Raw genomic sequence first — 11,316 nt, forward strand, 5'->3', positions numbered from 1 at the left:
AAAAAAAAAAACAAACGACGTGTGCAAGATTTAATCATGTGCGCTAGTAATTAATCGTACTAAATTCTAGAAAAAGTAATGGTAATTAGGAAAAATAGAGCATGGTGACAACCTAATCTGTGATAAAAATGTAATGTAGTACAAAAAGGGTACATTAGTGGAATTTGTCAAAACAAGATTAAGAAAGGGCTCCTGTTAAGGGAACCCATTTTCCTTAATTCGTATAGTAGTGTTCTCGTGAGTCAAGAAAGTGTTGAACAAATTTCTTATATTATTATCAGCTAATTTCTTCCACCATGTTCTTAAAATGTTTACTTAGAAATTATAAAGATAATAATAAATTAATAATTAGTTAATTACTATTACTATTAACCTTGTTTTGTCAATTTTTTGAAAACCTTGAGGAAAATGCCAACATTCCTAAATTTGACAACTTTTTTCTTTTTCTTCAAAGCAGACTTCTTGCATGGGCTGCAGCCCACAGGTTAAGCTTTAGTGTTTTACTTCTATTTTCAAAACTTTGGCCCTATGTAAGCCCAACGACCTTAAATAATGATATTAATTAATTAATTAATTCAACAATTCTAGCAGCCCACTTTTTTTATTTTCAAAATACACACTCTACATCTCACTTGTTTTGTTAAAAAGAGCAAACTAGTCTCACAACATGAGCCACATCCTCAGAAGTGAAACTTTGTTGTGGTGGATTTCGAGCCAAATGTGGAATTTTCAAGTTCTGTACTCAATAGCCTACCCATATTACTTTGTATATCTTAGTGATTCTCCCTCCATTTCTTCGAAGTGAGAAACTAATCTCACCTCACAATTGGGTTTGTCTGAATAGTAAGCTAGTGTGTGCTATTGTGTTTACTTGGTACAGAGCAAATGCCAGTTTTCCACAACATTCAGGATAGAGTTTTCTTGATATGTACGGAGTATAATGCCCATAAATCTCAAAAATTTCCAAAATTCACTTTCAGATAGATGTTTCAGTTAAAGTATGTTGAGTTTAGATGATTGACGGACCATGCAGGCTGCAGTAGCAAGATATTAGGGAGCTTTTATTAAATTAACTTTCAATGTTTGGTATTAGGGAGCCAGATGAACTGAACATATACACAATGAATTTATCGATTACTATGAACAATATGTTCCTAGTTCATATATACTGAAGAGTTATTTTACAGCAGTGTTCTAATCCATCAAATAACACAGCAGTGTTCTAATCCATCTAATCCATCAAATACATGTGCTGCTAACTAAAATGCAGGAATTGTACTATAAAAGTAATCAAGGCATTCTTGTTTACCGGATACTGCAGCAAAAACATTTTGATCAGCGCCAGGAAGTAGATGTGTTAGCTGCATCATTCACAAGCTTGTCAGCTGATTGCATGGAATACAATCTACATAAGCTTTATGCAACTGGCACATTGCAAGCACTGAAGACATCTTCTAAGGGGGCATGGTCTCCCGTTCCTTCATCTTTCCTAGCATATAACAGTTCCTTCCCTTTGAAGACAAACATTCCTCCCTGGAAGAAAGAAACAAGGGTCAAGTTATAGATTCTAGAGAGATCAATTATGGGCAAGACCGCAAGATTTTCTGAGGTTTGGCCTGGCCTATGATCATATCTTTAGTTAGGGTAAATGTATAATTTTATAATCAACCTGTTGCAAAACACTACTCCTGTCGCTAGGTGTAACTTGAATTGTATAATTCTCCGTAGCCTTTTTCAGGGATTCAAACCTTGAGAAAACCTTTTTCTGTCAGATTAAAACCAAGGATGTGAATTATTGAGTGAAAACCTGAATTAACTTAGGGGGAAACAATATCTCAGGAAAGAAGGTTGAAAGATTACACTGGCAGGATTGAAGAATGTCCGACCAAGACCATAATATAAACCCAATAAATCATATGCCTGTAATAACAAGCATTTCAATGAGTGTCTGTATTGTGAGAAATTAGCAATATATTTCTGCAAATAACAGTTACTAGAATTTACCTTGCGTTCAGGATCAGCATAAAGGCACTCCATAGGAAACGGTAACTGGATATATAAAAGGATAGAGTATGAGTCAAAATAGAAACAAGGCATGGAATGACCTAAACTGGAAGATCAGAAAGTTCAACAGGCAGCAATCAATATAACAAGAGAAGAAAAGTAGAAAACTCTTCTAACTGAAACAAGAGCAGAAAATTGACCAGCATATTGCTAGAACACAGTCAAAGATTTTGAGCCTCTCTAAAAGTTACATCTAGGAGAGTAGAATGAATCTGGGGCAAGCTAAATACTTCGTATAAGATTTTCAGTGTCATAAAGTTGTACAGAGATCTCTGAGGCACCAAGGCATGTAGAAAAGTCTGAATCACAGAATAGGATGGCAGTCAACAAAGTGAGAATTGAGAAAGAACTACGGAGCCTAACGTGGGCAAGGAGGAAGTGACCTGACAGATTGTAAGAAAGACGCTCCAAACATAATAGAGGGATAACAACTGCTTTGATACCTAATTGACTTTGGATGATTCTCCTTAGGCAGCTACCTAATCCCCAATCTACCTAACTTAAGGGACTTGCATTGTTTCATACTATTTTAGCATACCAAAGGGCATGTGAAAAATGATCTTCAAAATAACACATCAGAAACCCTATTGTTCGGTAATACTAAAAACGAAGTAATGAAGCATATGACTAATTACATACTCGTATTTATGCTGCTTATTGCACAGGACAAAATCATACGGCAAAATAAAAATTCATAATATATGCAGATTACTAGATAAAGTCTTTAGGAATTTGCCCTGAAGTTCACAGAAAGAAATTTGCCAATCCAGAGTGCCAGTCTGCCAGAAATGAGAAAATTGCTAACAATCATAGAAACCAATGCCTAGCAAGATGAGGCATTCGCTGACTCAGTATTAGAAACCACATTAACTATTCACTGGCTCCAAAATAATTAAGTGGAAATAACATCCAAATTATTGAGCATCGCCAAGGACATGAGTATGCAAGAGTTTTGGGAAAAGTGTAACATGATCAACAGGAAGGTAAATTTGCAAGCAGAGTGACCAGAGTTTGTTAACTTCCATATTGCGGCTTTGCAGTTGTATATATAGGTCAACGTTCTTTCAATGCCTATTTGTGCTTCTAAGACATACAATAAGAATTGCGATTATCATAGTCTTCATTCTCTAACAAATATCCTCACTACCAAAGTCTATCCAAATTTGCCACTGTATAAAACCTAGGCAGTTATAATTTCTTAAAGTGGCTTCTCACATGTCACTTCATGAACTCATAAACATGTTTCTTATTTAGTTTGCGAATTTTCAAGTTAAATATTTGAGTTGTCAGCTAGATTCTAAACCAAACAGATACAGCAAGCAAAAAGAAGTACCCGTTCTCCAAGCAAGCGGGCCTTTTCAGGTTCCCCAACACCAACTGCAATGAGTTTAACACCAGCAGCATCAAATCTCGGCATTGCTTTTTTCAAATCTGATGCAAACTCCCAGCTTCAAAGAACATTGAAAAACTTAAATCAGTAAACCACAAAAAGAAACACCCCACTACTTAATAGTTAATACAGTAGATTGAGGCACAGTTTTACCAGCAAACACATCCAAAGTGCCTCAGCAGTGCAACAACTGCCACTCCCTGGATAAACCCACACACAAACTTATCAACATGAGTGTAATTATAATATAAAAATTATCATAATGTGAAACTGCATGTGTTTTAGGTCCCAGATACTTAGAGTTTGCAATTCATAAGTTGCTTCAAAATGAAACTACATATGTGTTTGGTTTCATAGAAAATCAACTACATAGATATCATAATAATGTGATTCCTAAACTATCTCAACTACATTGATATCATAATAATGTGATTTCTAAACTACTCCTCTTACATCGTTCCTTTAACCTCCATAGAATGATTAAAATCACTCACTTTTTCTACGTTTTGGGTTGCACTAACAATTTTTTTGACATAGAACATTAAAGTCTAAATTTTTCCTCCCTTTATTCTGTTTTACACATTATTTTATTTAATTTAAAAGTTATTCAAGTGAAACTTGATTACTATAATCAGTATCATACAAGTACAACCGTCTCACACAAGATTTACTAAAACTAACATAATCATTGGGTGCAGTTCATACATACTGTAATACGGAGTATTTATGATGACAATCATAATTACAATCAAATTTCCTAATTTTAGACACTAATACATCATACTTCATACTTCAATAATCATAATTCATTCAATCTTGTTCAAAAACTAATTAACCCACGAAAGACATTGTAAAAAAAATAAAAAGGGTATTGAGGAAAGAGATGAACCAACCTCATTCTGATCCCAAAGATCCTCGAAGATGACAGGTTCACCAGTAGCCTTGAAAATGGTGACATCACCCAAAACATCCCCAATATTATCAGAAACTGCTGCATCAGAAGCAGTAGAAACAGAAGCTTTGAAACGAGTCGTGAACTCGGACTGGTTAAAACTCGCGATGAAAGAGACAGAACAGAAACAGAGGAAATTGAAGTGGGTAAACGTGATGATAATGATAAGGGGATTTCCCAAATTTGATGAAATGCAGAAATTGGTTGAAGATTAAGATATCGATTTGCAGCAATTCCTGCTGTTGCTGATAATACCCCCATTTTTTGCCCCTTTTTTGTTCTCTTTAGAACATGAAATTAATTAATTAATAAAAAATACACCCTAAAAATTTGGGCACTTCAGAGTTGAGACGTGTTTTCAGCCAAACACGCCCTTGTTGCTTTCAATTTTTTTTAACGGCTAAACGATTAGACACAACTCATACGAGCCCAAAAAATTGTTGTGCCAAAGAAACAATTTACGAATGCTATTTTTGGGTGGTTAGGTTTCATTCCCCTTCTAATTATTGTTGTGGGGGATCGAATACGACTTCTCCCGACCAAGTGTGGTCGAATGATGCCCCGATATGCTACTTTGTCTTGTTTAGTTTGTTAATTATATTTGACTAATTTTTTCTGAATGTTTTGATAATCATCTTGAAATTTCATGACTTGAATTTTTAAACACTAATTATCTTATTCAACTTAACTATAATTTTGTTTGATAAAAAACACATTAAATGAATGGTTAAGATGATAAGGCTTATAACTTACGCTTTGTTTGGATAGGAAACAAGGAAGGAAAGGAAGGTGAGGGATAGAAAAGGAAGCGAAGTGAGAAGAAAGGGAGGGAGAGATGAGCTCCATTTTCTCTCCAAATTTGGAGGGATTATGCTTATTAAAGAGAGAGGGGGAAAATTGATCCCTTCCTCTCCTTTCACTTCCTTCCCCCAATCCTTTATCCAAACAAGAGAGTTTGTCCCCCTCCCTTTCTCTTCTTTTCTTTTCCTTTCATTTCCTTTTATTCAAACCAGAGAGTTTGTCCCCCTCCTTTTCTCTTCTTTTCCTTTCATTTCCTTTTATCCAAACAAGGTGTTAATACTTATTGGTCTCGAGTTTAAGTCTTGCTATAAACATTTTTAGTTGTCAAATCTAATACATGTTATGGATGAGAGTATGTGCCATGTCATCTAAGTGTTTAAAGGTGTGATACGTGGCACATAATGCTGACATGTCATGTTTATAGTATTTTTTTAAAAAAATATGACACGTGGCACGTATTCTGTTTTAGGAATGCTTTTTAATATGCAAGTATAGATAGATTTTTATACTCTCATTGTTTCGCAATAATAATATACAAAAATAAGTTAAACCAAATAATATATTTTAATAATTTCTTAAAACTTTTTTTTAATAAGACAAGAAATAGTTTAACCCCAATGAATATACAACACAAAACTATGTTTGTGAGATCAGAAGAGCGGTTAGTTTTCAAATTTATAAAGGCAAGACAAGGGGTCGAAAATCGCAAATCTCATCTAACAATATTTCAAATCACCCCTCAAGTTGGCTTTTTTGCCGTTCTCCATGCCAGGAAAAACAATGCACACCCAAATTAGGGCGGAAGATTGCATGCACCTTAATATCTAATTCTCTGTCACCTTATGCTTTGACTCTCAAAAGAAAAAGGAAAATGCCTACATTATAAAATCTAACAATTTTTTTCATTTCTGGCCCGCAAATCAAGCTTACTGTTTTATTCCATTTTCAAAACTTTGGGCGGATGAAAGCCCAATGATCTTAAACAATGATACTACCTCCGTTTCATATTATTTGCAACTATTAAACATTTTTCTTTTCTACTCTTTGTCAAATTGTTGCAAATAACATGAAACGAGGTAGTATTAATTAAATAATTCTAGAACCCACGTTTTTCTTTCAAAATACAGACTCTTCATCTCACTAGTTTTGTCAAAACGAGCAAGCAAGTCTAACCAACATGAGCCACATCCTCATAAAAATGTCAGTTTAATTTTCCACAACTTTTTACAGCAGTGTTCGTTCTAATCCAGTAATTACGTTTGCTGCTAACTAAAATGGCAGGAATTGCGCTATATTAATAAGTAATCAAATCATTCTTGTTTACTAGATACTGCAGAAAAAAAAAAAAATAAAAAAAAAAAAAATGATGAGCGTCAGAAAGTAAATGTGTATGCTACATTATTCATAAGCTGAGCCTGATTGCATGGAACACTACCTACATAAGCTTTATGCAATTGGTGGTATATTGCAAGCACTGAAAACATCGTCTAATGGGGCATAGTCTCCCATTTGTTCCTCTTTCCGAGCATACAACAGTTCGTCTAATGGGTCAAGTTATAAGATTTTAGAGCTGATCAATTAAGTGATCAGATCTTTAGTTAAAGTTAATTTATAAATTTATAATCAACCTGTTGCAAAACACTACTTCTGTCTTTAGGTGTAGCTTGTTTTTTATAATTCTTCCAAGCCCTTTTCAGGGATACATACCTCTCGATCCCGTAAATCTTTTTCTGTCAGATTAATACCAATGTTGAGTGAAAACATGAATCAACTTAGGAAGAAACAATATCTCAGGAAAGATGGTTGAAAGATTACATTAAAAGGAATATATAATCTCCGAGCAAGACCAAAATATAACCCCAATAACTTGTATGCCTGTAATAACAAGCAATTAATGAGTGTCTGTATTCTGATAAACTAGCAATATATCTCTACAAATAACAGTTACTCCCTCCGTCCCTTAACAGAAGTAGGCATCTAATTAAGGGACCGAGGGAGTACTATAAAGTAGAACTTACCTTGCTCAGGATCTGCATAAAGGCACTCCATAGGAAATGGTAACTGGATATATAAAACGATTGAGCATAAGTCCAAATGAAATAAGGTATTGGGTCAGCAGAAAATTGATCAGCAATAACATTGTCTAGTTAAATATGAGATTATTTAGTTTACACATAGTGTCATAAAGTTGTAGAGAGGTTATCTCTGAGGTAGAAGGAATGCGAAAAAAGTCTAGATAAATATGAGATGTATTATACCTATAACCATGCTAATAATCTTTATGTAATACTACTTCCTTTGACAGTACTTTTCACCGATATATAAAAAACATACATAGTCAACAAATATATTTCTGGATTAATCTTTATATTACATATATTTTCATTATATTAATCTTTTACATTTCTTACTAATATAGAATTACAAATGTTAATAGTCAAACTTGTGCAGGTTTACATATGTATCAGTCAAAGTGTTGCAGTCATTACAAAATAGAGATTATATTATTGCCCTCTTCGTTCGCTCTCTCGTTTCAAATTGGAGTCTTGATCTTAGTACTACTCCAAACCAAAGAAAAAGAGGAAGCAAAGAGAGGTACCCTTCAGGTTCTCCAACACCAACAACAATGAGTTTAACACCAGCAGCATCAAATATCGGCATTGCGTCTTTCAAATCTAATGCAAACTGCCAGATTCACAGGACAGTGGAAAACCCAAATTAGTAAACCACAAAAGAAATATCTAACTAACTACTTGATAGATTGAAGCATAATTTTACCAGGAAACACATCCAAAATGCCTCAGCAGTGCAACAACTGCCACTCCCTGGATAACCCCACAAACAAACTTATCAACATCAGTATAATTTAATAATTATCATAATGTGAAAATGCATGTGTTTTTGGTCGTCCACAAATACTTACAATTGCAATTCATAATAAGTTGCTTCAAAATGAAACCACATACTATAATATCATAATAATGTGATTCCTAAACTACTCCTCTTACAGAATAATGATTAAAATCACTCCTACTTTCTACATTTTGGGTTCCAAAAATAAATTTTTTGATATACAACATTAAAGTCTAAATTTTTCCTGCTTGTACTCTGTTTTACGCATTATTTTACTAAATTCCAAATTTTATTTACAGGAATCCTGATTACTAAAATCAAGTATCATACAACTGATACAAGTACAACAGTCTCGCACAAGATTTTACTAAAACTACCATAATCATAATAACAGATTTTTAGAGACCAATACAAGATAATTCTGTAATCAAAATTCATTCATTCTTGATTAAAATATTTAATTAACCCGCAAAAAAAATAAAAAGGGAACCTGATTTTGATCCCAAAGATCCTTGAAGATGACAGGTTCAGCAGTAGCCCTAAAAATGGAGACATCACCCAAAACATCGACGATATTATCTGGAACCGGTGCATCAAAAGCAGTATTATTCCAGAGTTTTCTAGAACTGAGTGAAATGGGACTGGTTACAACTCGAGACGAGAAAGTAACAGAGGAAGGTGAAGTGGGTAAACGTGATAAGGGGAATTCCTGAATTTGATGAAATGCAGAAATAGGTTCAAGATTAACATATCGACTTCCTGTTGTTGCTGATAATACCCCCATTTTTTTGTTCTTAATTTCTTTAGTTTGTGACTGTTCTATTCAGAATATGAAATTAATTTATTAATTGATTGATCAAGAACAAGTATGAGTACACCCTGAAAATTCGGGCATTTCAGATTTGAGACGGTATTTCAAGTTTTCAACCAAATACGCCTTTTTTGTTGCTTTCAGTTTTTTAAATGGCTACAGTGTCACACAAGTCAACAAAATCTTCCTAATCGTTGTGCCAAAAATAACAATTTGCGCCGTACTATTTTATGGTACTTAAAAAAACCATTTTAGGGTATTTTATTAATTCCCCCTTACTTTTAACAGCATGGTTTTAAATAATTTAACCCAAAAAAAAAAAAAAAAAAAAACATTACAACAATACTGGATATCTTAGTGTTGAAACCCATTGTAACCCACTTGTGAGTGTCCCACATTTGAGAAAGAGGAGAACTGGTTCCACTTTATAAGGTAGAGGAGTAACTCCTACTATTGCCAATTGGTTTTTTAGAATGGAAGCTCCTAAGCCTTGTTTGTGGACCGAACTCTCTTCTTCCTTATTCGGGTGGATTGATGATGCAGATCAGACAGAATGGCAGAGGGAGATCATCTTAGGGATACTTACAGACAAAAGGATGTCGTGTAATGAAGTTCAAGAGCTGAAGAAGAGGGTTAATGAAGCAAACACATTTGCAAGAAAGATGACCTCAGAGTGTGTTATGCTGAAAATGAAAAAATCAAGGGTTTCTATATGTTTTAAGTGTGAATTGTGGGTTATTTTTGCACTTGCTACATGTGTACTTGCTTGGTTTGTTATTAGGAAGCAAGCCATCTAAATGTAATTATTTCACTATTGACTGTTATTATTAAATTATAAATAAAAGAAATGAGGTTACCTCATTTGCTCTTGTCTCTATTCTGCACTTGTTTTGCCCTAGCTAAGTTCTACAATGACTATTTTGATATTGTTTGTAATGATTGAGATGCTGCTTCTGGTTGTGTTTGTGACATAGGATATTCCTAAGAGAAGGAATATATGGTCTGCTCCCCTGCATAATCAGAGTAAAATGCAGCTCCTCTTCTAGAAGTTGTTGGAATTGGTTGATTAATTGGCTGAAACAAGTAACAAAAAAATTAATTAAGTACAGTAATGGAGCATAAAAATAAATCAATTTAAGGCAATAACAAAACTTACAATTGCTTGTCTTTGATAACCATTAGGGTAGGTGTATACACTCACACCTCTGTTGTGCATTGGGACTGCAGAAATAGGTTCAGTTGGGGGGGGGGGGGAGAAGTTGTGTTAGGACCACTAGAGCTATCCCTTGGTGCATTCCTACATGTTGTGGCCAGGAACCCCACACAAGCTACATGTTATTTTGCCTCCTTTTTTCCTTAGCTTCCCAGACTCAGTAACTTCACCAGCTGAAGCCCTTCTCTTTGTCTTAGGTCTGTTGTGCACCTTTTTCAGCTCAGGAGCAGTCACAATGTTCTCTGAAGTATGCCATTCTTGCGGACCATTTAGAGGCTCAAGTAGGTGATCATAAGTCTTAGCATATTGACAGGCTAAAGTCGTATCACCTAATCAAAAATAATTACCTAAGTCCACTAGCTTATGCAGATAGGGAAGTAGGGTCGAATCCACAGGGAAACTAGTCTTTCTACTCCTAATTAATTAATATAGTCTAAATTATTAAAGTAACCAATATTTGTTGTGATTATAAATTATACTACGAAGATTATGATTAAAGAGAATAATTAAGGAAGAAATCAATAATAATAAAGCCTAGGGCATAGGTTCACTAATAAACAATATTCCAGGGTAAAACACAATAATCAATCATCAATGCATTAATTAATCAGATCATAAAGGGCTTTCGCTACGTATTACAATCACATAATTAATTTACCGGTATTAAATCTCATCTCTCGAATCTCGACCTAACCATTTATAAATTAATCCGCCTATTGAAACTAAGCCTAAACATCAATTCTCATCTCTCGAATCTCGAATCAATACTGCTAAACTCATACAATTAAACCTGGCCAAATCTAATTGCATAGCATTTAAACAATCAATAGGAAATCAATTAAGCATCAATGATCAACAATCATAAAATTACCCTTTCATATTATTTATTAGATCCCCATAAACCTTAGAAGGAAAACTACTCAGACATAATTAAAACTAAGCAAAACATAATAATTAAACAAGACATGAAGAAATTGAAAGAAGAAAATACTGAGATTAAATAAGAGAGAAATCGTACCAAGACGGCGGAATTACAATTGAATTAAGGAACAAGAGAGAATAAAAGTCTAGAGAGAGAAAGTTGAATAGAGAGAAGGAAGAGAATAAAAACTAGAGTAAGAGAATTATGAAGAAGTCCTAATCTTGCCCAATAAAATTACATTAATACTAAGCAAGAATTATTCGCTAAAACAAAACTGAACGGAAAACACTAAACACCTAAAATTACACGC

General features: G+C 34.1%; 1 protein-coding gene and 1 pseudogene across 2 annotated transcripts; both read right to left on the bottom strand.

Moving 5' to 3' along the window:
- Positions 1-1,035: 1,035 nt before the first annotated feature.
- Positions 1,036-4,688, bottom strand: LOC145561855 (thioredoxin-like protein AAED1, chloroplastic; annotated as a pseudogene). The gene is made up of 7 exons (XR_014094231.1): positions 4,348-4,688; positions 3,608-3,654; positions 3,398-3,512; positions 2,005-2,049; positions 1,861-1,920; positions 1,670-1,765; positions 1,036-1,533 (listed from the first exon to the last, which is right to left on the bottom strand). The product of XR_014094231.1 is annotated as a thioredoxin-like protein AAED1, chloroplastic (transcript).
- Positions 4,689-6,653: 1,965 nt separating this feature from the next.
- On the bottom strand, positions 6,654-8,844 carry LOC145562920 (uncharacterized). The gene is made up of 5 exons (XM_081623340.1): positions 8,551-8,844; positions 7,986-8,032; positions 7,808-7,899; positions 7,226-7,291; positions 6,654-6,748 (listed from the first exon to the last, which is right to left on the bottom strand). The coding sequence occupies exons 1-5, from the start codon at positions 8,842-8,844 to the stop codon at positions 6,654-6,656; spliced, it is 594 nt and encodes a 197-aa protein (XP_081479466.1).
- Between the last annotated feature and the right edge of the window lie 2,472 nt (positions 8,845-11,316).

Source organism: Chenopodium album, chromosome 10 (assembly GCF_948465745.1).
Source record: "Chenopodium album chromosome 10, dcCheAlbu1.1, whole genome shotgun sequence".
Classification (NCBI taxonomy): Eukaryota; Viridiplantae; Streptophyta; class Magnoliopsida; order Caryophyllales; family Amaranthaceae; genus Chenopodium; species Chenopodium album.

Bases quoted from the DNA above. Each gene is read 5' to 3' on its own strand.
- LOC145562920 (XM_081623340.1), bottom strand. From the start codon at position 8,844: ATGGGGGTATTATCAGCAACAACAGGAAGTCGATATGTTAATCTTGAA. The intron at 8,033-8,550 runs GTTCCCTTTTTA...GGGGTTATCCAG, and splicing joins ATCTTTGGGATCAAAATCAG to GGAGTGGCAGTTGTTGCACT. The intron at 7,900-7,985 runs GTAAAATTATGC...TGTCCTGTGAAT, and splicing joins CATTTTGGATGTGTTTCCTG to CTGGCAGTTTGCATTAGATT.